Source organism: Cephus cinctus, unplaced genomic scaffold (genome assembly GCF_000341935.2).
Source record: "Cephus cinctus unplaced genomic scaffold, Ccin1 Ccin1_scaffold0215, whole genome shotgun sequence".
Taxonomy (NCBI): Eukaryota; Metazoa; Arthropoda; class Insecta; order Hymenoptera; family Cephidae; genus Cephus; species Cephus cinctus.
In genome coordinates, this window is record NW_014332933.1 from 1,434,033 (window position 1) to 1,457,067 (window position 23,035).

At 37.9% G+C, this 23,035-nt stretch overlaps 2 protein-coding genes across 6 annotated transcripts; both read left to right on the plus strand.

Moving 5' to 3' along the window:
* The first annotated feature begins 535 nt into the window (after positions 1 to 535).
* LOC107265426 (structural maintenance of chromosomes protein 1A) lies at positions 536 to 6,272 on the plus strand. The gene is made up of 20 exons (XM_015734873.2): positions 536 to 647; positions 740 to 860; positions 938 to 1,037; positions 1,113 to 1,291; positions 1,359 to 1,497; positions 1,587 to 2,051; positions 2,129 to 2,557; positions 2,637 to 2,848; positions 2,910 to 3,078; positions 3,154 to 3,276; positions 3,348 to 3,479; positions 3,557 to 3,622; positions 3,685 to 3,842; positions 4,124 to 4,221; positions 4,286 to 4,590; positions 4,661 to 4,939; positions 5,021 to 5,200; positions 5,281 to 5,459; positions 5,527 to 5,704; positions 5,798 to 6,272. Exons 1-20 carry the CDS (start codon positions 536 to 538, stop codon positions 5,864 to 5,866), a joined length of 3,693 nt encoding a protein of 1,230 aa, XP_015590359.1. The 3' UTR covers positions 5,867 to 6,272.
* Positions 6,273 to 6,421: 149 nt separating this feature from the next.
* Positions 6,422 to 21,590, plus strand: LOC107265235 (fibril-forming collagen alpha chain). Of its 5 annotated transcripts, XM_025082564.1 has the most exons (32): positions 6,422 to 7,699; positions 9,010 to 9,069; positions 9,150 to 9,248; positions 9,751 to 9,882; positions 10,178 to 10,267; positions 10,542 to 10,585; positions 10,652 to 10,717; positions 10,788 to 10,901; positions 10,981 to 11,128; positions 11,188 to 11,312; positions 11,382 to 11,588; positions 11,662 to 11,760; positions 11,845 to 12,141; positions 12,208 to 12,424; positions 12,496 to 12,584; positions 12,656 to 12,817; positions 12,895 to 13,056; positions 13,129 to 13,326; positions 13,408 to 13,552; positions 13,639 to 13,899; positions 14,096 to 14,229; positions 14,313 to 14,582; positions 14,655 to 14,870; positions 14,934 to 15,405; positions 15,491 to 15,715; positions 15,791 to 15,963; positions 16,049 to 16,270; positions 16,349 to 17,696; positions 17,863 to 18,430; positions 18,576 to 18,646; positions 18,715 to 18,984; positions 21,288 to 21,348. In XM_025082564.1, exons 1-28 carry the CDS (start codon positions 7,516 to 7,518, stop codon positions 16,493 to 16,495), a joined length of 4,758 nt encoding a protein of 1,585 aa, XP_024938332.1. In that variant the 5' UTR covers positions 6,422 to 7,515; the 3' UTR covers positions 16,496 to 17,696; positions 17,863 to 18,430; positions 18,576 to 18,646; positions 18,715 to 18,984; positions 21,288 to 21,348. The 5 variants fall into 5 exon arrangements, with proteins under 5 accessions (XP_024938332.1, XP_024938333.1, XP_024938331.1 ...); XM_025082565.1 differs by lacking the exon at positions 17,863 to 18,430; XM_025082563.1 differs by lacking the exon at positions 17,863 to 18,430 and having other exon boundaries at positions 18,576 to 18,984.
* The last annotated feature ends 1,445 nt before the right edge of the window (positions 21,591 to 23,035 follow it).

The following is a 23,035-nucleotide window of genomic DNA, read 5'->3' on the forward strand; positions in this document are numbered from 1 at the left end:
ACAAACCTAGCGTCATTGCAGCGCAGGAGCGGAATCAATGGCTTTACACATTTACCCGACTCTGCACGATGTTCGCCCGATTACGGACGCGAGCGCTGAAAAAACTTTTATATAGTACCTGAACATGTACTTTACTGTACCGCTTGCATTTCAAGAACGATTTGGGAGGGTTGGAAACTTTTTCCCGACCACCGAGCGTTCCATTCGTATTTACGCATTCTGCAATATCGGCTGGAACGATGATCATGACCCGCGCGGCTACAGAGGAATCTGCTACGTCGACAGAGGCGATGATCACAAAATCCTACTCCCGGTCTCGCCGCTACGATTTAGCGCCATGCTTTTGGTATCGCCTAAAACCGGAGCGTTGTGCATCTCCCCACTCATCTCTGGATAATAGCAGTGAAAAGCCAGCCATGCATTCATGTAAGCTATGCTCTATTTGTTGGATCATGGTGGTGTCATATTAAAAGATTTGTGGCGCCAATTGTATCTGGTTGTTGTAAAATATTAATATTTGCCGAGCAGCTTTACAATGCCGGCGTTTTTAAAGCATATTGAAGTTGAAAACTTTAAGTCCTATAAAGGGAAGCTGATCATCGGTCCCTTGAAATCGTTCACTGCTGTTGTTGGACCTAATGGCTCTGGTAGGTTACACTTTCGTTTATCAACAAAGACTGTTTTGGTATGAATATTTCTTCTTTATTGATGAGTCGTCTCATATTCTGTCTTATTATAGGAAAATCTAATTTTATGGATGCCATCAGTTTTGTTATGGGAGAGAAAACTAGTAGCTTGCGTGTCAAACGTTTTAGTGAACTTATCCATGGAGCTTCAATAGGAATGCCAGTTGCACGAAGGTATTTTTCTCTGTTAAATGCTTCGTCTCGAGAAGATAATGGCTGCTTTCAAAACATAACAAATTCTTATATTTCAGTGCATCTGTGACAGCTGTTTTTGAACTGGAAGATGGTACTGAAAAAAGTTTTATGCGCTCTGTTCAAGGTTCATCCTCTGAACATCGAATAAACAGTAATGTAAGCTTGTAATGCTCTAGTTTATCATTATTGGTATATTGAAGAATTAGAAAAAATGTATAATCTGTTTTATAGGTCGTTACAAGCCAGGTCTATCTCAATGAACTTGAGCAACTTGGAATAAATGTGAAAGCCAAGAATTTCTTAGTATTCCAAGGAGCTGTTGAATCTATTGCAATGAAAAATCCAAAGGAAAGGACAGCATTATTTGAAGAAATTAGCAATTCAGGTGCATTGAAAGTGGAATATGAAAGGTAAAACTATTTTAATATTGCATTGATTTAAAGATGACAAAAGTCCTAAGTGACAGTTTTCTTACAGAGCCAGAACCGATATGCTTCGTGCTGAAGAAGAAACTCAATTTTCTTATCAAAAAAAGAAAGGTATAGCTGCTGAGAGAAAAGAGGCCAAACTGGAAAAAGAGGAAGCTGAAAAGTACCAACGATTAAAAGAAGAATATGTACGTCATTTTTATTCAACAAACATAACATAATTTAACAATTATTAGAACAAGAATAGTACTACATTTATACATTTTCTAAATTCCAGGTAGAGAAACAAGTTGAACTACAGTTATTCCGCCTATTTCACAATGAAAAAGACATCGAAAATTTAGAACTCGCTCAAAAGAAGAAGCAGCACGAAGTAGAGAAGATTGAGAAAAAGCGCGAAAAAGCAGAAGAGTTATTGAAGGAAAAGCGAAAGGAGGCTGGAGCGGCATCCAGAGAGTTGGCCAAAATTGAACAGGATATTAGAGAGGTAGAAGTGGAAATCACAAAGAAGAGGCCGACATTCATCAAAGCTAAAGAACGCGTTGCTCACATGCAAAAAAAAGTTGAATCTGCACGGAAATCCTTAGCTCAAGCACGCACTGCTGATGAGGCTCACAAAAAGGATATCAAGGAGCTCCAGGATGAGTTGCGCCAGGTAGAGCAAGCCAAAGCAGCGTATGAGTCAAGTATTGCTGGTCAATCCCAGTTACAAGGCAGAGATGTGCAGCTGGAAGATGAGCAGGTATAGGAAATCTATATTTACTATTGCACTACAATACTTTGAAGGATAAGAATAAGGATAGTTTTTTACATCAATAGGTACGTGAGTACAATCGGCTGAAAGAAGAAGCAGGAAAACAGTCCGCCAGGTATCTGCAACACCTAGATTCCATTAATCGTGAGCAGAAATCAGACCAGGACAGGCTTGATAATGAGGGTAGAAAGAAAACAGAAATAGAAAACAAGCATAAGCAAAAAGGTCATATGAGAGATGAAGCAATGAAGCGTGTGGAGAAGCTTGAGGAACATATCAAAACATCTGAAGCTGCTCTCGAGGATCAGAAGAAATTAAGAGCTGATCTACAGTCTGATGTCGGCACATCAAAGGATAAAATTCAGAACCTTCAACGTGAACTCGAGAGTATTTCCGAACAGCTGGGAGATGCAAAAGTAGATAAGCATGAAGTGTCGAGGACGAAGAAAAAAACTGAGATAGTGGAGAATTTCAAGCGCCTGTTCCCAGGAGTGGTAAGTATTTTGGAAACTGATGATCTAAGGTAATATTAATTGATTCCAGTATATCCTGCATGTGTTATTTTATTCGTAGTATGATCGGATGTACAATATGTGTGAGCCTATTCACAAGCGATACAACGTTGCAATTACAAAAGTTCTTGGCAAGTATATGGAAGCCATAGTGGTTGATACAGAAAAAACAGCCAGGCAGTGCATTCAGTATTTGAAAGAACAGTATCTTGAGCCTGAAACTTTTTTACCACTTGATTACATCCAAGCGAAACCACTTAAAGAACGACTTCGGTAAGTCTACAAATTATGCAAGTGTAGTGATAACAAACCATAACGTCTCATTCGCTTACAGTAACATTCAAGAACCGAAAAATGTAAAATTGCTGTACGACGTACTTCATTTTTCACCAAAGGATATAGACAGGGCAGTTTTATTTGCAACTAACAATGCTCTTGTGTGCGAAACTCCTGAAGATGCTAATAAAGTTGCCTATGAGATGGATAAAAAAGCGAGATATGATGTAATTGACTTTCATAATTAATGGTAGATAAATAATAATTGAAAATAAACAATAACACTTATGATTAATTTACAGTGCGTTGCTCTTGATGGTACTTTCTATCAGAAGGCTGGTATCATTTCTGGAGGAAGTTTAGATTTGGCCAAGAAAGCTAAAAGATGGGACGAGAAGCAAATGTCTCAATTGAAATCGCAGAAGGTAGAAATATTGTGTGTTAAATTTTTGACTTTATATATTCATTGAATTCTGATTCCTGACATTTTCTACAGGAAAAATTGACCGAAGAGTTGAGAGAATCGTTGAAGAAATCTCGAAAAGAATCTGAATTGAACACAGTCGACTCTCAAATTCGTGGTTTGGAAACTCGTCTTAAGTATAACAAAAGCGACTTGGTTGCAACTGTAAGAGGCTATATTTTTATGTCTATTACTTTAATACTATATTATCAAGCTTTTAATATGACACGCCATCTTTATAGAAAAAACAAATTGAGGAACTCGATGCTGAACTGGCCAGTCTTCAAAATGAATTAAATATGTTTGGGGTATGTATTTTGTGAACGAGTCATCTTAAACTTTATCGATCCTAAAAATCTTGTTTTCGTAGCCAACGATAGCGGCGATAGAGAAAACAATGGCTGAACGTGATCAGGAAATTCAAAACAGTAAAGAAAAAATGAATAATGTTGAGGATGACGTGTTCAAGAGTTTCTGCGAACAAATTGGTGTAACGAATATTCGCCAATACGAAGAAAGAGAATTAAGGTAGATATTTTTAACTTAGGACTATGTGTGAAAAGTATATTTAATCCAATCCAATTCATCCCAATCTTTCGTGATCTATCATTGATCTCTTAGATATCTTTAACTTTGGACTATGTCCGAAAAGTATATTTAATCCAATCCAATCCATTCAAATCCTTCGTGATCTCCTATCATTGATCTCTTAGATGTATGAATCCCTATGAAAACCAAGAATGGATATACCTTCATTTCTCAAATTCAAGTATAATTAGGTACATGATAAAACAACTAATCTGAATTAGGTCTCAGCAAGAAAGAGCAAAGAAACGTATGGAATTCGAGAACCAATGCAATCGAATCTACAATCAGCTGGACTTTGAGAAGCAACGTGATACAGAGAGTACGTTAATCAGATACAAATTAAATTAGCATCCTAAATAAACTATCTTTTTCTCACATCTCAGGTAATGTTTTACGTTGGGAGAGAGCTGTACAGGATGCCGAGGACAAATTAGAAACAGCTCGTCAAACTGAGTCTCAACAAAAAGCTGATATTGACCACGAGGAAGCTCAGATGGAAAAATTGAAATCTACTCGTAACAGGAAAAAGATGGAAGTTGATCAAAAAGAGGAAGAGATAAGTAAATGCAGACGCGAAGTCAGTGCGATAACAAAAGATATCCAGGCGGTCCAAAAGCAACTAAATGTTATTGAGACAAAGATCGAGCAAAGAAAAGCTGAAAGACATGCTATTTTGATGCAATGCAAGGTTCGTATTGAGATATCCAATAATAAATTTATAGCAGAATATAAAGTTGCAGTAATTCCTTATAAATTAGATGGAAGATGTTGCTATCCCTATGCTTCGTGGCAACATGGAAGATATCGCAGGAGAAAACAGCAGCACTGTTACTAGCGATATGACCATTCTTGACAGTAGTCTGAGCACTCAACAGCTGTACGAACGTGAAAGTCGTATAACAATTGATTACGCATTGTTACCTGAGAACTTGAAGGATATCGAAGAAGACGATTTTAAGAAAAATAGTGACAAATTGAATAAAACGATTAATGATCTGCAGTGCACGATTCAACGTATACAGGCCCCCAATATGAAGGTTTGATCCAAATGAATAGTCTGATAGTCGATGATTATAATTATAATATTATTTTTTTATTTGTTTTTTTGATCTTGATAGGCAATTCAAAAACTTTATGCAGCTAAAGAGAAATTGCACGAGACTAACGAGGAATTTGAACAATCTCGTAGAAAGGCAAAGAAAGCAAAGACTTGTTTCGAGAAAATTAAAAAGGAAAGACATGATAGATTCATGGCTTGTTTCGAACACGTTGCTAATGAAATAGATCCGATTTATAAGGTAGATATTTTTTTTAATTCTCAAAAAGATTCTACACGTGTATTTAATCGTAGTAGTAATATGATTTTTGTTTGGTATAGAGCTTGGCTAAAAATCAGTCTGCTCAGGCATTTCTTGGTCCTGAAAACCCTGAAGAGCCTTATCTGGATGGTATTAATTATAACTGTGTAGCACCAGGAAAACGATTCCAACCTATGTCAAATCTTTCTGGTGGTGAAAAGACAGTCGCTGCTTTGGCTCTGTTATTTGCTATACATAGGTAAATTTTTTAGGGGGGTTATTTATTATTTCCTGTTAACACTATTGTATCTTATGTATAATTTTAGCTTCCAACCAGCACCGTTTTTCGTCCTGGATGAAATCGACGCCGCTCTGGATAACACAAATATTGGAAAAGTCGCAAGTTATATTCGCGATAAAACCAGCTCACTTCAGACTATTGTTATCTCATTGAAAGAAGAATTTTATTCGCATGCAGATGCACTGATTGGTATTTGCCCAGATGTACGTTTTATTAACTATCCTTAATTATTTTCTCTGAATCGTGGGTAATGTTGATATTAAAATTAAATATATCAAAATTATTTTACCTTTCAGGTCGGGGATTGCTTGGAGAGCAAAGTATTAACTGTTGATTTGACGGCATACCCTACGCACATTAATTAAAATAATCATTATTATTACATTTATTTACTACTTGAGATAATATTGTTTTTCTGGGATACTTTAGGAAGGCAATATTTTTATGATTTTAAATACTAAGCCCTGCCTTATATATTATAAGGGTAGTTTTATAGACATTTGGAGAATCGAAATTCCATTATCTTTTATTAATCACTTTAACATCATCAACTTTTTTTAATAATCTGGAAAATATAGTAAATTCTACCGCGAGTGTATTGCTTTTCTAATAGCAATATACACGCAATAAATTCTATCATTAATGATAATAATCAATTGACCATCTTCGAAAAATTGTTAAGATGTATCCCATTATTTTCCAAATTTCATTTTAATACATACCTTCTCTTAATACGAATACGAATAAAACTGGTAATCTAATACGACAAAATTCTATCTTTCTCATTATTAATTATAGTGCTCCAAATATTAAGTTAAAGCTATCTCGAAAAGCCAGCTGTGCCCAATTGAAAAGTCTAATGTGAAATTGTCATGAACCTCGTGGTCAATGTGCCGTTGCTGCACCTTCAAGAAAAACATATGAATGACACTATCTTCATTTTTTTTTTTTTCTTGTACTGGCGGAATGTCCTCTTTCGGATCTGCTGATTCCATCAGCGAACATCTGACACATTCATCTCGGTTGTGTAATGACGATAAACGAGATAAAATGACTCATAGTTACGTGTTGGAAACGTAATAAGGGCGCGCGCACGATACTGAGATTTCAAGAAAGTATTTAGGTTGTGCGCCACAAAATGACTATTCAGCAAAGTACTAAGGCACTTTGGCCTTTCGTCAAATCAGTAAATAGTAGGGAGCTGAGACTACTTGAATGTTGTCAATGTGAGAAGCAATACCATCTGAGTTGATAATGTAAAATTATTAGAATCGACACAGTTTACTACTTCATAATTGGTACATAGTCAACGTTAGCCAATCTTAATTTTAAACTCAGGACTCTTGCTATATGTTTATTAGAAGTAGTGGCAACTCTGATTTATAGCTATTTAGGCACGAGCAAGATCGAATAGGTCAATGTAGTTTATTACGGTTAACGTTTCCTATGTAAGACACGGCTGCAGAATGCGGCCAAAACGATCATTGTGTGCTTATAAGCTTATTGAACAGAAACAAGGCGTATTTTAATTGAAGATGTACCGAGATTTAATATGAAGAACAAAATTAAAACAACCTTGGACATAAGAGTCACACTCACGTCTTATGCAGAACGTAATTGCGTATTGTTAAAGATATTGTATGATTTTGTAAATTTTTCTGTATACCTAGAAATTTAAAACTTTTCAATAGTGATTAAAAATTGAGCCAGGTAGATTTATAAAATAGAAAATCATTACAGCTGGGAATACATGTAACGAACATAAAGACTAAGACGAAGAGAACGAGGGGACAAAAGTCACAGAAGATGTCATCGAGGAAGGAGCGAAAGGGTGGGAGTTGCGTGTGCTTATGTGGAGGATGATGACCTCCTCCAGAGTTACAGCATCTGCTAAATAGATGATACGCCGGTTGTCAGAACTCTAGTTGCCCTCAGCCTCAGCCAGAGGCGGGTTGGCTCTAGGGACCGCGGAAGCACGATTAGAAACCGGTATTCTTTGGCAATAATACTTTCAATGAGAGGACGCGGCATCCTGCTGATCGCGGGGTTCCTCGCGACCCTGCTTTTGGTACAGCAGGTGGATGCTGCAAAAACCCATAAACAAAGACCCAGACCAGTTCAGGCCCAGGAACCAGCTAATGGTGATTATGGCTATGACGATTACTATAACTATGAGGACTATGATGAAAATAAAACAGGTGAGTAAAAAAACAATTCTCCATGAATTTATATAATTATGCTATAAAGGTAAAAAAATTTTTCAACCGAAGATCCGAGAGGAAGGGTAAAAATGAAAATAAAAAAGTTCCTGACTTTTTGTATCACTAATTTGAATTTATGGCATCGTGATTACTTTACTGAATTAAAAACATCTGGGTGACACGAATATGTTTATTTATATGAGAAAAGGCTATTTCAATTGATCCTTTAATAAGTTTCGTGCTACGAAATAGATGCTCGCCTCAATAGAACCAATCTCCTATCATCCGTGAAGAATCTCTTAAATTATCTTATTCGGGTTTGGAGATACGCGCGCTATTTTTAAGCACGTTTATTAACGAGATGGTGTAAAAATATATTTGTCGTATCAAAAAATTGTTAAATCACTTCTGTGGTTTCCTTTAGCTAGTTGGACTGAGCCGTCTTCTTATCGAGAGGTTGGATGTCAGGAGGTCACGAAATCTAATCACTTCGGCCCTAATGTCCTTTGTTCAATTTTTCCGCAATTCATACTTATCCCAAATCTTTGCGAATTCGTCATTCTAATAAAATTGTCAAAAGATCCTTTACAATGGTAACACTCATTTTTTTAGTAAATTAATCATGCAAAATATTTAGAAAATCTTTTTTTCGGGCATACGTACACGTGCCGTCTATTTAGATATATTATCTTTATAGTTATTGACGATTTTGAGTAATTATAGTTTTACGTTGTTTTCTACTATTTTTCTACGATAAATAATTGAGGGCCATGAAGGTGGTTTGGTGAATAACACTGAATAAAAATGAAATTTTGAATTTTTTTGATATATTAGACAATAACTAAATCTTTGTCTGCCTGTTTAACCCATACTTTCGCCTTACTATTATGATTATTTTTCAACGGATCATCCTAAAGGCGCCAAAAACGACATAATATTTTTTAAAGACTTGGCGGACTCTCTATACTTGTATAGCTTTATCAGCCGCCTGATAATTTTGTTTTAAAAAGAGTAAATCGATCTACAACACGCAGAAGAGTCCAAAAAAAAGACATTCCTATTAGAAATATCTGCGACTTCCGCTTACAAAGAATTGCGCATTTACCGTCCGTCAGAACGAATTAATATATTAATTCAAATCGTGATTAATACCGGAAGTCTTATAGGCCAGCAGTTACAGATGGCAGTGCGTCGACAATTAATCAATTATTCTAATTGATAACACACAATTAGTATTTTTACTATTGTTTATTGAACCTATGCTTACACAAGCTAATTATCATTTCCGCTTAACATTTTTTTTCTAGAAACAACAACGAACCAGGCACCAGCGTCAATTTCACCATCACTTGAAAATGATAGTTTAGGTAATAGGCCGTTTTCATAATTTGATATTTTTTCTTTAATTATCCATATATCAATTCTCAATCCTATTTATTTATTTTAGTTTTACCTAAGATTCCTGTCAAAGTTACTACTCCACCACCAACACCGGAAGTTACTGCAGCACCAGTCCTGCCACCAACCACAAAAGCACCGGAAACAGGTACAACCTCTAATGAAAATTTAAAACTAGAATTATTACGTTTGTAGATAGAAACTTCATTTATTTATTTAAAACATAATTAATTTCATTTATAGTACATACCCAGAGCAGATTGTCCCTTAATTTGTATATCAAGTTAATAGTCGTTGCAGTGGTAAGAAAATTTAGGGTTATACAAATTCTTTATATGCACTGATACACAGACCCTTTAAAGATATATTAATTTTGATTAGTATACACATTGCCGGAATCGATGTTTATTTTTCATGCTATTGGCAGGTTGCAATGAATTATGTTATCACTTGAGAAATATATCTTCTTCCCTTTCTTTGCGATGGGTCATCAGCATCTCTTACTTCCTTTTTGCTCCACTATCTTTATTAGCCCACACAGATAAATGCTAGACCATAAGAAAATCTTGAAACCAAACGAAGGAGAAAATGTTTGTTGCTCAAAAATATGTTGATACAGAATTCAATAGAGCTATCATCTATTAAAATAGGTGATGAACTTGACTGTGAATTCGACGGTGTCATTCACAAAGCTGATGAGGAATGGAAACCGGATGATTGTACTACGTGTCGTTGTATACAAGGAAAAGCTGACTGCTCGCAATTGACACCTTGTCGTACAGGTTATATTACAGATTTGTATTCACTAATTTTTCTTGTAACGTTGTTTAATTAAATTACGCATAAAAACTTTGTCCCTTACACATGTAGAAAAATTCTTTCTTATATGTGCACACTTATGTTATTATGACATTTATGACATCATTCCTGCTGATATAATGGCATTTCTTTTGCCTGTCTTCTCTGGCATTCCATACATTCTAATTTAGAATACACTCGCTTCTGTACATGTCGTTCTTACTATGGTATTGATATTTACTCGCTGGATCTGAGCATGAACATTAAATGTCGTTACAGGCGGCAATTGTGATGACGTTATTTGCGCCGAGTTATCGTGCGAAACACAACAATACGTTCCTTTGGGTCAATGTTGTCCTGTTTGTGCAGGTATGGAAAAAAAAATTTGTAGGACATTAATTATTGATTAATTCTCTAGAGGAAGATGCGTTGAATACATCCACTAGTAAATGATCACCTTAAGAAACGTCTCTAGTTAATAAAAATTCAAGTTAAAATCACCATATGCAGATATAATTTATGTAAACGCATTCATTTACTGGGGCCTGTTCTTTTACTGGCGGAGTCACCCTATATGCAAGTTCAGATTCCTCAGTCGTGGGTTGATGTACAGCATTATTGTTTTTATTTTTGTAAATTTTAGAACCTGACGAACTTCAACCTCAACCGGAAGAACCGAGTGAGTCTGTGAGTATTGTAAAGATTTAATGTAATTAAAAATGTATTTTAATATTGATTTCATTGTAATTTTAGCAACCAACTGAAATAATTCCTGGCGAAAGTAAACAAGTGAACACCATTGCTGTAACTGGACCACGTGTATGTTGAATATGGGAATTCATTGTAATTATGTTTGCTTTGAATTTAGATTGATTTTTTTTTTGTTTAGGGCGAAACTGGACGTCCAGGAGATTCTGGGCGCCCTGGAGATTCTGGATTTCCAGGACAGCCTGGGACACCTGGAATCCCTGGTCCTCCAGGACCGCCGGGAACTGTACCAGATGTAAGTATTATAAAAATGCTAAAATCTTTTTTAAACAGTTGTGTAATTTAAATTTCTTATAGTAATATGTTATTAATAGGTATCTCTGTATTATCAACAATTGGCATTGTCTCGAGCTAGTCAAGATAAGGGACCTACAGGTGAATCAGCTCCTTTATATGGCGGTCCTGATGCATTTTCATATTTGCAAGCTCAAGTAGGTCCGGTTGGTCCTCGTGGTCCTCCAGGTATGTTTCATTATTTACAGGATTTTCAGAGTTGCATAATAACGTATGATGAATCGTAGGTCCTCCTGGTGGGCCTGGACCCCAAGGATTTCAAGGAATAAGAGGAGAACCAGGAGAACCTGGATCACCAGGACCTTCCGGCCAACCAGGACCTCGTGGTTTACCTGGACTTCCTGGAAAGGATGTAAGTGTTTGTTGAAATATCATTTTACTAGTTTTACTTATTAAAAAATATATGTTTCTTAAATTTTAGGGTGATGCGGGAGAAGATGGTGAAACAGGACCTCCTGGATCACCGGGACCTGTAGGTTCTCGTGGTCTACCAGGAATGCCAGGACTTCCAGGCGTCAAAGGTCATCGAGGTTTTCCTGGATTAGATGGTGCAAAGGGCGAGCAAGGAGCTTCAGGAGAAAAAGGATCAGCTGGGGGGCCAGGACAAATGGGTCCTATGGGTCTAATGGTAATTTTATATAGATAAATATTATAGTATGATGTGTGGAATTAGCATCGCGTAATATCAATTTTATATTTAGGGTCCTGCTGGTCCTCGTGGTGAAAGAGGTCGGGAAGGCCCACCAGGCCCTCCCGGGATGAGAGGTATGGATGGAATATCTGGACCCCCTGGACAGCCAGTAAGTAAATTAAATACCAATTAAATGAATTGCTCTACGTTCAAGTTTATTATATCGTTTTCTGAAATTTATTAATGACTTTAGGGAACAATAGGAAAATCTGGTTCACCTGGTTTCCCGGGAAGTCCTGGCGTGAAAGGTGATCAAGGTGCTCAAGGACCTAAGGGTAGTCAGGGTTTGCAAGGGCCTAGAGGTGAGTCTGGCCGTCCTGGACAACCTGGAGAATCGGGTCCTCAAGGGCCTCAAGGTAAAGACGGAATTCCTGGAGATAAAGGAAGCCCGGGATCACCTGGTATGGTTGGATCCCCTGGATTCCCAGGAGCTCGAGGGCAACCTGGTCTAGCTGGCAATCCGGGTATGCCTGGCAGCAAAGGAATGCCTGTAAGCTATAACAAAGTTTCTTGTGACGTGTTGCTATGTAACAAGTATTAATATTAATTTTCTTAGGGACTTCCCGGTGAAAGAGGGTTTAAAGGCGAAAGCGGTTCGAAAGGTGACGTCGGAACACCAGGACCACGTGGTCTTCCTGGTCCTCCCGGAAATGAAGGAAAAAGGGGAAAAAGAGGCATGCGTGGTCCAATCGGAGCATCCGGCCCAGCTGGTGAACGTGGTATGCCAGGACCAAGAGGTCTTCCAGGACCAGACGGCCCCATGGGTCCCAAAGGTAATATTTGTTGTTCTCGTGGTGTAATAATCCTTTACATAACTCAAGTCTTATAATTATTGCTAAAATAGGACAATTTGGAGATCGTGGTCCAGTCGGAGCTACTGGACCTAAAGGTGGGACAGGAGATCCTGGCAGGCCTGGACTTCCTGGACTACAGGTAAAAAATCTGTAATTATTAAACAATTAATAAATTGTACAGTAAAGATATTATTAATCATAATACTTTAGGGTTCTCGCGGTTTAATGGGACGTCCAGGAGCACCTGGAAAACCTGGAAACCCTGGGGAACGTGGAATTCAAGGTGCTGACGGAAAGCCTGGTGATCAAGGACCGCCGGGATTACAAGGATTGCCAGGACCAATAGGTCTTCCAGGAGATAAAGGATATTCTGTAATTATTATCAAAATTTGTATTATACTATACGATGTTACTACAGAATTGTTTTGTATTAATTCTATTTCGTTCAGGGTGAGCCTGGCAAAGATGGCGAACCAGGAACTCCAGGATCCCCGGGACCACGCGGTGATTCTGGTAAAGATGGTCCCCCCGGCCTTCAAGGTCCACCAGGACCAGCAGGTGCTGATGGCGATAGGGGTCCTCCAGGACCAGCTGGAGCTAGAGGTTTTCAGGTAACGACGAGTCATTTTCTACTTCGTGAAATAATTCCTAAATAATAACTGTTAATAATTATGTTTCTTTAGGGTCTTCCTGGTGCTACTGGTAACCCAGGCCTACCAGGAAAAGATGGAGAAGTAGGTCTGCAAGGCCCTGCGGGAGTACCCGGAGCAGTAGGAAGCAGAGGAGAGCGTGGCTTCCCAGGAGACAGAGGTCCTGTAGGGTCACCAGGATCCACAGGTCCGCGAGGAGAACCTGGAATTCAAGGAGCAGATGGTTTACCGGTAAGCTAATTTATGTACCCATTATACAAACAATCATATCGAAAAAGGCAGCCATTCTAATTATATTTTTGAATATTTCAGGGTCAACCAGGACCTAAAGGAGAAAAAGGACATTCTGGACCATCCGGATTACTTGGCTTGCCAGGACTCAGAGGATTACCTGGAGAATCTGGACAAAAAGGAGAACGAGGATCATTTGGTCCTATTGGACCTGAAGGACCACCAGGTTTGATTTGATTTAGAAACATTTCCTAGTTTGCAATTTCGATGTATTAAGGATGGATATATATAAAGCAATCATTTCTATTTCAGGGCGAATTGGTGAACGTGGTCCTCAGGGTCAAATGGGACCCCCTGGACCACCTGGCGAACCAGCAGAACGAGGAGACACAGGTCCTCCAGGAGCACCTGGAGAATCTGGAGCGCCGGGAAATCCAGGAGAGAGAGGTCCTCAAGGTCCTCAGGGCTTATTGGGTTTCCCAGGACCACCAGGACTTTCGGGAATGCCAGGATTAAAGGGTGATCGAGGATACCCTGGATTGAAAGGAGATCAAGGAAATCCAGGGCCATCGGGTATATACAATTTTTTACTAGTTTAATTCTTAACGGTCACACTTCAGTAGAGTTTCCACAAGGATCACACATTACGTTGAGGTCACTGAGACCCCAGGTGACCGTTGAAGGTTTAAAGAAAGTCCGACCGACTTATAGAAATTACATATCAAAATAGGATTTATAATTTCTAATACCTATACAATATTGTGAGCAGGCAGTCCAGGTGAAGCAGGACCTCCTGGCGTGACAGGATTAACTGGAGCAAAGGGTATTCGAGGAGAACCAGGACCTAGAGGCGATTCTGGATTAATGGGTGCTCCCGGATTACCTGGATTAACTGGAGCTGCTGTAATTTTATTTAATTAATTCTTCTATTTGGAATCATCATCTATCTATGATAAATCTGAATAATTTTTTAAATAATTATGTAGGGAGCGACGGGACCACAAGGGCCTCCTGGTCCTTCAGGATTACCGGGTATTAAAGGAAATCCAGGAGATTTCGGTCGACCTGGAAATCCGGGCCCAGTTGGTAATCCAGGACCTCCAGGCGCTGATGGAATGAAAGGCGAAAGTGGTTCGGAAGGTCCTCCAGGTCCAGTCGGGCCACAAGGACCTCAGGGGTCAGTGGGCGATCGCGGTCTGCCAGGACTACCTGGACCATCAGGACCTGTTGGTGCTAGAGGAATGAGAGGCGCAGCAGTTAGTAGACTTTACATATTTTATGTACACGTTCCTTCTCTTTTTTAATTCCATATATTCTCTATTTTTCAGGGAGAAACCGGATTACCCGGTAAACCAGGATCAGAAGGACCACCAGGGCATCCGGGTATGTTAGGACCCCCAGGGCCACCTGGACCTTCAGGAGAAACCGGAGCGGAAGGTCCAGCTGGAAAGCCTGGACCACCTGGAATAGCAGGAAGAGCTGGAGACAAAGGACCTCCTGGTATGGCTGGTCCTCCAGGATCAAGCGGACCACCTGGCTTACCTGTAAGTTATTTTCATATTATACTATAATATAATTTCATAAATATCTAGGAATCTTTTCAATAGGGTCCACCGGGACTCAGCGGCCCACAAGGACCAGCAGGCGAAAGAGGAGCAAGAGGTGAAGCAGGACCACAGGGTGTGGAAGGTCAGCAAGGACCTAGAGGAAAACCAGGACCAGTGGGACCGGAAGGAGTCAAAGGCGATCGTGGAGAAACAGGACCAAACGGTGCGAAAGGACATCGCGGTCTTATTGGTTTACAAGGATTACCTGGAGTGGCTGGTCCCCCTGGAGAAAAGGGCATGACTGGAATGCCTGGATTACCTGGAAAGGATGGAGAGCCTGGTATGCGAGGAAATCCTGGTAGAGACGGAAGTCCAGGGCCTCTGGGTCTTACCGGAAATACTGGACCCAGAGGACCGCCTGGTGAAGAAGGACGTCATGGACAACCAGGTCCCCCGGGACCACCTGGTCCACCAGGACCTCCAGGAGAGCTTGGATTGGAATACGATGCTGCGTCCCTGGCTGCACTTTTAAGTATGTAAATTAATCATCTTTAATTTTTTTATATTAAGCCCAGCTGTCCAACATAACTTCAAGACAACAAACATTTTTTATACAGGTGCCGGACAAGGTCAAAGTAAGGGTCCTGATCCATTAAGTGGCGACGAACCCGCCAGACTCTTCGGCAAGGATATTTCTGAAGAGGAGCGCAGAGAACTCATCTTGAAAGCTTACGAACAATTAAAGGCGTCTTTCCAAAAACTGGTTAAACCCGATGGTCAGAAAATATCCCCAGCTAAATCTTGTAGAGATCTCTTCGTCGCCCATCCTAACAAACCATCTGGTAAGATTCCGAAAATTCATGAATTTCATTATAAAATGAAAAGCAACATTACTTAATTATTTTTTAACTTCTTAGGTGAATACTGGATCGATCCAAACGAAGGAGACATCAAGGACGCGATTTTGGTTCACTGCGATGCCGAGAAACGAGCGACCTGCGTCTTACCAAAACCTGCCCGCTCACCAGAAATCAATTACATCGGTCATGAACAGGAAGTATGGCTTGGGGAAATCGAAGGAGGCATGAAGGTAAATTCTGATAATTTTTCAATAAGATACACAACCTTTTTCTATAAGCGTTTACTGAATTTTATTCAATTTCGTTTACTTACAGATAACATACAAAGCGGATAACAATCAAATCAGTTTCCTGCAACTACTCTCCACGCACGCAGAGCAAAATATAACTTATCACTGTAAAAACTCAATAGGCTATTTCGATTCTGCACGTAGAACATATAGACGCGGTATGAAGCTTTCAGCCTGGAACGATGTTGAATTGACACCCAGAGGAAATCAGCGACTCAGATATGAAATGATTCTCGACGAATGCAGGGTAAGTTTCAGCAATTCCTTAACAATCTATAATATACAAGCCTGAATATTAATTAAATGAATTACATTATTTTAACAGATGCACCAGAATGAATGGGGTAAAACTATAATTTCTTATGATACTGACAAAACCATAAGACTTCCTATTCTCGATATTGCTCTGCGTGACATTGGAAAACCGGATCAGAGATTCTGGGTAGAGGTGGGTGCCGTTTGCTTCCGGTAAAAAAAGATTTAGATTAAAAATTAAGAAAGCACAGTCTTTATATTTATATATTCAATTTGACATAATTACTTCCCACTTACTTTGCATATTATATACGATATAATATAACGAATTAGTTATGCCATTTATGTAACGACTTTCTTGTAACGTAATATTAATTCATTGTAACTTATCGTATACAGTGGCCTGTACAACTGATCAAACTTTATAACACATGTACCGAATCATATCGAATAGTCTAAGTACGTTATAAATACGATACACTGCCAATACTACTTCTAAGTTAGCTATATTGCACCTCTTACGATCTAAGGAATTTACACGATATTTAATTCTAGGCAATCAATGATCTTAATTTTTATTGTCGTATGTGAAACGTTTTAGTTATTTTATAGCTTAAAGGGTCAATTAAACATCAACTATTATTAAACATCAATGCATCAACATGCATTGCATGGCAGATGATATAACATGTAATATAGCCTTAAGTATTAATATGTATATAATATCAATTTCAATTGACTTGTAAGTGAATATTTATAATTACATGGCCATAAATAATATATAATCGATGCATCATAGATCCATGACTATTTATTTGCCATAAATACTTTTTATCCAGTAATTGAATCTAACCGGAACATGAAATTTCTTCTGGCGGGGTTTTATGACAATATACGATCTTGTAATTGTCGACCTAACGTCTGCAACCTTCGCATGTCGGTATTTCATTGAACGTTGTGTGGTCAATAACTAGTGGTATATGTATATACAATAAAAAATCACTTCTTATGGATAATTCTCACGGTCGCAGGATTGTCAGGTTCATAAAAAAAATGATAATGCTGCTACCGATAAATTCAGGGTCAAGCGTGCTTAGATGTTATTAAAGTCCCTCTCACATTAGGAAAGAAATATAACTATAACTTAATAATTTATTACGAGAATCATATTTGAATTGAATTCAAATCAGATATCAAGAGGAAACTTCCCTCCTTTATATCATTAAAGGTTGAGCATGCGTAATAAAAATAATGCATTTAAAAAAATGATCCGAGTTCTTGTAAGACGCGACGATTCGATAAATTTGAAAATTCGGCATTGACCCTAATGGATGATATATATGCTAAAAATGAGTATGAGAATTTATGTTAAGTGCAGAGCGTTGCGATGTCAGTAATGCGTGCCAACAAATTTTGAGGTAAGTACACAACACCGTTTAAGGTTATATCGAGGCCACTCCTGTGCATCTAATCAATGCATTTACTGTATACAATTTCTCTTGATTTTCAACTCAACTAATAATCATTAGACACGGTAAATGATTAATAATTATAATTTATTAAACCATTCGTATTCATTTGTAGATAGTACTCACAGCATAAATTCCCAATCCTCTGCAGGCCATACGCATTCTACGTGACAACAGGCATGCGTTAAAATGCCGGCTAGTCATATTCTTCCCGGGAACTTTGCCTGTAGCTCCCACGGACATATATGACCCCTGACAATTTTACATCGTGATACTATAAGTGAAATACTATAGTATTCCACCATGACAATTATAAAACTATCAATGTCAATTGTAAAAGCGACTTGTTAATTGAGCGATTGATATGTTATTGCTGGATCGTCACCAAAAACATTACATACCTTTGATATTAAATACCGTACTACGCTTACTTTATGTACAACTAATATTTTTTAAATGACTTATTGACTTGCACAGGAAAATGAATTGCCTTGTAACATTTCTCATGGGCAACTATAAGCTCGAGACAAGCATTTGAATTTATATTGTGTAAATGCGTGCTGCATACAACTGTGAAGGAGAGCATTCTAATTTAACATTCTAAAACACGATGACGCGTTTGCTGTGTACCGACTAAGTGTAATAATCACGAAAGCAGACATTTCTAGCGTGGGATAACGAATGTACTAATAACATACGAATACAAACAACTTCACTAATTACGACTTAAAAAAAACATTACGTATCTTATTTTATCGGTATCATATTGGCATTTGAATATGATGAAAAATTTTCACTTGTTTCAATAATTGCCAAACTTATTTTCAGGCCACCCAATAGCAGTGCAAAATAGTTGAACGATCTCGAGAACTATTCATCGACAGTTGGAGCCCTGCGAAGTAATGAATATTAATTCGTTTTTTGTATGAAACAAATATTTATATTCGCGTATATATGGTTTTTTCAGATTTTCTAAAATTAGAATTGCTTTACGTTAAGCAAGTTCATCACGTAGTGCCGTACGTGTGTATCCTTATGCGCAAATCCCCACTTCTATAATATGCAACAGGTAGTGAGAGTGGGGGTACAACGGGCCCTCAAGAAGATCAACCCAAGGAGTATTCAGTCGCGTTTCAGCCGCGTGTGTTAAAAGTGCAATGGTTTTGGCCAAGTCCGGTGTATTCAGTGAATTTTAGGGCCCATCCCTGCTGCCGGTGTATATGTGTGGAAAGTAACCGTAAGCACACTTACGTACTACATTTGCAATTTTACCTCATCGACGCTTACATTCTGTAATAGTGACGCCAAATCGTGCAGCATGTTTTGGGGAAGCGTCGCGTCCTCCTAAATTATATATTATGCAATAATAGAGCGAATGCATAATTACGTTATTTTTATATATTTATACTTCACTGCGGAACGATTATATACGATATATTTTTTATCGCGATTTGAAAACACGTAAGTAATCTAATCGGATTGCAAGATATTTACGAAAGAATGTACAAATAATAAATTCCATCTTTTGCTCATATGATTTCGTGATATAAGTAGGTAATGTTTCTCCAAGCACATTTCATCGGTATCATAGTTTTATAACAGAGTCGTGTTACTTGATGCCGTAATTGTGTCTCATCGTTCGGTTTCATTACAACATTCCTTACAGACCATATCCGTAAGACTATCACGTAAGCTTCAAACGAATTAAATACGTCACACACTCGTGTCTCTTGAACTTTATTTTAGCTTTGAGCTTTAATTGTAACGATACTTGTTAACCGTTTTTATGCCACCCCGTGCGGTTCGTTCTCGATCAATTTACATGGGTCTTAACAGGGATGACTCAATGCATAATAAAAATTAATTTCACTTATAGGTTATATAGATATTTATTTCGTTTCACACTAGTAGCTTCAATATTATAACACTTAGTTTTAATAATTATTATAATTCATATTCATGAGTAGTATGACTGATTGCTGGTTGATAATCAGTATTCAAATGACCTTGGTCGATCCAACATAATTTCTTCAAATATAGTGTTCGTGCCATGAAGTAGAGATACGTATTAAATTATTGCCCATCTGGTGATAAAACTATAATTTGGCAGAAACTGATATTACGTCAACCAAGAACAAACGTGCGTAACATTACATTTGGATCATTGCTCACAGTGATCGTTCATCACAACCCAAACTCACCTTTGCGAACTGCGTCACATTTTGAATAGTTTCTTGTTAACCCTTAACCGGTCATACGGCGTCTGAAAAATAAGCAATTGCATTCCCTACGTTGTCTCTCAGACGCCACATCATCGTTTAAGGGTTAAAAGAAAAAAATAAATATGGTATAATGTATTCAACGCAGTAAAATTATGACTGTTATTTCTTAGACATTTCTAGAGACTTGGTGTAAGAACTGGTTTCCTTTTAGTATTTATTCACGAATTTCCTGCTTGCCTTCAGTTTTAAGCCAACAGTAACAGGTTTTCTAAATGTATTTACTTGCAGTATTATCCAATAGGGGAAACATTATACAGTCCATCGATAAGATTACTTACCGACGTTGATAATAATAGCCGGAATGTAGCTATTCTATTTGGTAAACAGTAATTCTTGTGATACTTCACGATTCTCATATTACCAATAGGTTCGCACTTGAATCAAGTACGAATTGTAACCGGTAAAGCAGAACTAATCGATATGTTCAGTAAACGCGCTATTCTTCCGCCATTATTTACCCGTTCACCAAATGGAACAGTAAGGTGTGTAGGAAATGCGTGTGAAATATAAAAAGTGAAAATAAAAACGCTCTTGACCGTTCAGTGGCAATAAAACAAATTATATATATTGTACGATGGGAAATTTGAGAATCGTGCGATACGTTTAAAAAAATGTAAGCAGCTTTCTGTTTTACGTGAATTTATGGAAACACTGTTGTTAATATCCCATTATTTTCTCATCTTAACAACGTTTCGTCTATAGCGTATCGAACTGTTTTCTATACTTTATGAGAAAAGTGCTGAGCTCCTGGAGATTTTCCTTACAAACATATATATATATATATATATATTTATAATAACAGACAATATATACACTGTTAATAATTATTGACGATGGCTAACCAAAAAAAGAGGGTTGATATTGCGTCATACGATTTGTGTGATGATGTGTTGTGTAATATCGGCCGATCCAATTCTGATATCTCACAAGCGAATTAAACATAGTTATAATAACAGACAATATATACACTCGTCTATAGCGTATCGAACTGTTTTCTATACTTTATGAGAAAAGTGCTGAGCTCCTGGAGATTTTCCTTACAAACATATATATATATATATATATATATTTATAATAACAGACAATATATACACTGTTAATAATTATTGACGATGGCTAACCAAAAAAAGAGGGTTGATATTGCGTCATACGATTTGTGTGATGATGTGTTGTGTAATATCGGCCGATCCAATTCTGATATCTCACAAGCGAATTAAACATAGAAGTTAAATATAGGCAAGACTCGTATGTTCTTTAGTGTTGTTACGAGAAGCCGGCGACTTCTGATCGACAGCAGTGTGGCGGGTGCAGGGACGTGGATACAACACAAAAGGACTGAAGTTTCGACGTCTATCACACTGTCTATATCTACAATCCTGGGCCTCGACGTCTGACATTAAAACGATTAGGCTACGTTTAATGGAGCTCTGGAACAAACCCTAAACACTCGTCTGTTCGGACCGAACTGATCGCACGGAACGCTCGAGCCATCGTCTGCGAAAGGCGCATTCACATAACGTCAATAGGGGCGTCGTGATTTCGTTGGAGGGAAAACACCGGAAGTGTAATAATGGCTTCCCTGCGGGAAATAAATGGTGAGTTGGAAATCATTTGAAATTTATCTGAGTCTGTACACCTATACAATATATCTCGTGTTTGCCAGTGACGTAGCTCTCTCAGCAAAGAGAGGCGTGTTTCTGATGAAAAATATATAAAGTTGTCGAATAAATTATTCTTAATTAAATGTTTAAAAAACCCTTGAGGTTTCTTTGAGGGCATAGTTCGATCGTACATCTGAGTACCTTCTACGCGATAGATTATGTATTTACTGATACTGACGAGACGGTTTATCCCCCGGGAACGTAGTGACAATATTGGAGTCCAGGTGACTTCTGGTTTATACTCACTCTTTTCAGACCTCGTCACTTCCTTTCCCTTAGACTTTGTATTATTTTGTTATTTCAAGTTTGCATAATGCAGCACTCGCGATGGGTATTAGTATTGGTCACTGATTAAATTAATAAATGTACGTTGTTACTAACGTACGCTTAAATCTTTTTTCTGTACTTTCTTAGTAACAATTTGTATTTATTATTACGTCTCATTTTTTAATTTATTACTGTATCCATAAAACGTTATAAAGTTCATGCGTAAGACTCGGCATTTTTTAAATGTAACAATGCATCGTTGTAAATCCGTAGTAAAGCAGCACGTGGGTTTGCCTGCGAAAAAATCTATATTCTACCCTTCGTTGCTGACTTTCATGACCTTTGAACCAAGGTGACCTCCCGAATTCGTGATACTTAAAAAAAAAATGTTATTATCACATCACTCAAAATCATACGTTCCTCTCGGTCAATTGATTTTGCTCGATTTTGATAATTTATACTCGACTATCGTTAAAGCGGTCACCACGCGGTGATACGTGACAAAAGTTACGTCACTTGTATCTCCATTGACATTCGACCTTACGTGCCACGATAGACGTGCCGATACATGATACGTTACGTAATATTTATAAATATGCCATGAACTACCTTACCGTTTTCATTATTTAGCCAAACGTTTTTCACGTAATGAGTTTGGTATTTGCAATTTTCACTCACAATAAGTTGAATCCACATGCCTGTAAGATAATTGTGAACAAAATGTGCAACAAACAAATCACGAACGCATTGGCTTCATTGTTTAACTTACCAAAAGAGACTTAGAATCTGCGTAGGCGAATATTATTGCATTTTCTAGCTCTCTACGTAGATCAATACTTGTATCTACGCAGACATATGTATTTCCTGTCAGGTTACAGGGACGCCATATCATCGCGAAGTAAATTGACGCGTGTTTCAAAATCAATTAACTCGTCATTTTATCCCACGACGTATTTAAAGAAATATACTGAATTTGACACGAGGTACACTTTTCCTTCGTGAAATTGATGCACTATTGACCCTGGTTGATCTTTTTTAAATGCATCCTTGACTTCGGCATTTGTATTATTCTTGCGTG

What these genes read in the sequence shown, in the direction of transcription:
- LOC107265426 (XM_015734873.2), top strand. Translation starts at nt 536, where the DNA reads ATGCCGGCGTTTTTAAAGCATATTGAAGTTGAAAACTTTAAGTCCTAT. An exon ending in AGCGCCTGTTCCCAGGAGTG is followed by an intron (nt 2,558 to 2,636) that starts GTAAGTATTTTG and finishes TTTTATTCGTAG; the next exon opens with TATGATCGGATGTACAATAT. An exon ending in CTATTTTGATGCAATGCAAG is followed by an intron (nt 4,591 to 4,660) that starts GTTCGTATTGAG and finishes CTTATAAATTAG; the next exon opens with ATGGAAGATGTTGCTATCCC.
- LOC107265235 (XM_015734483.2), top strand. Translation starts at nt 7,516, where the DNA reads ATGAGAGGACGCGGCATCCTGCTGATCGCGGGGTTCCTCGCGACCCTG. An exon ending in GTCCCTGGCTGCACTTTTAA is followed by an intron (nt 15,406 to 15,490) that starts GTATGTAAATTA and finishes TTTTTTATACAG; the next exon opens with GTGCCGGACAAGGTCAAAGT. An exon ending in CCATCCTAACAAACCATCTG is followed by an intron (nt 15,716 to 15,790) that starts GTAAGATTCCGA and finishes TTAACTTCTTAG; the next exon opens with GTGAATACTGGATCGATCCA.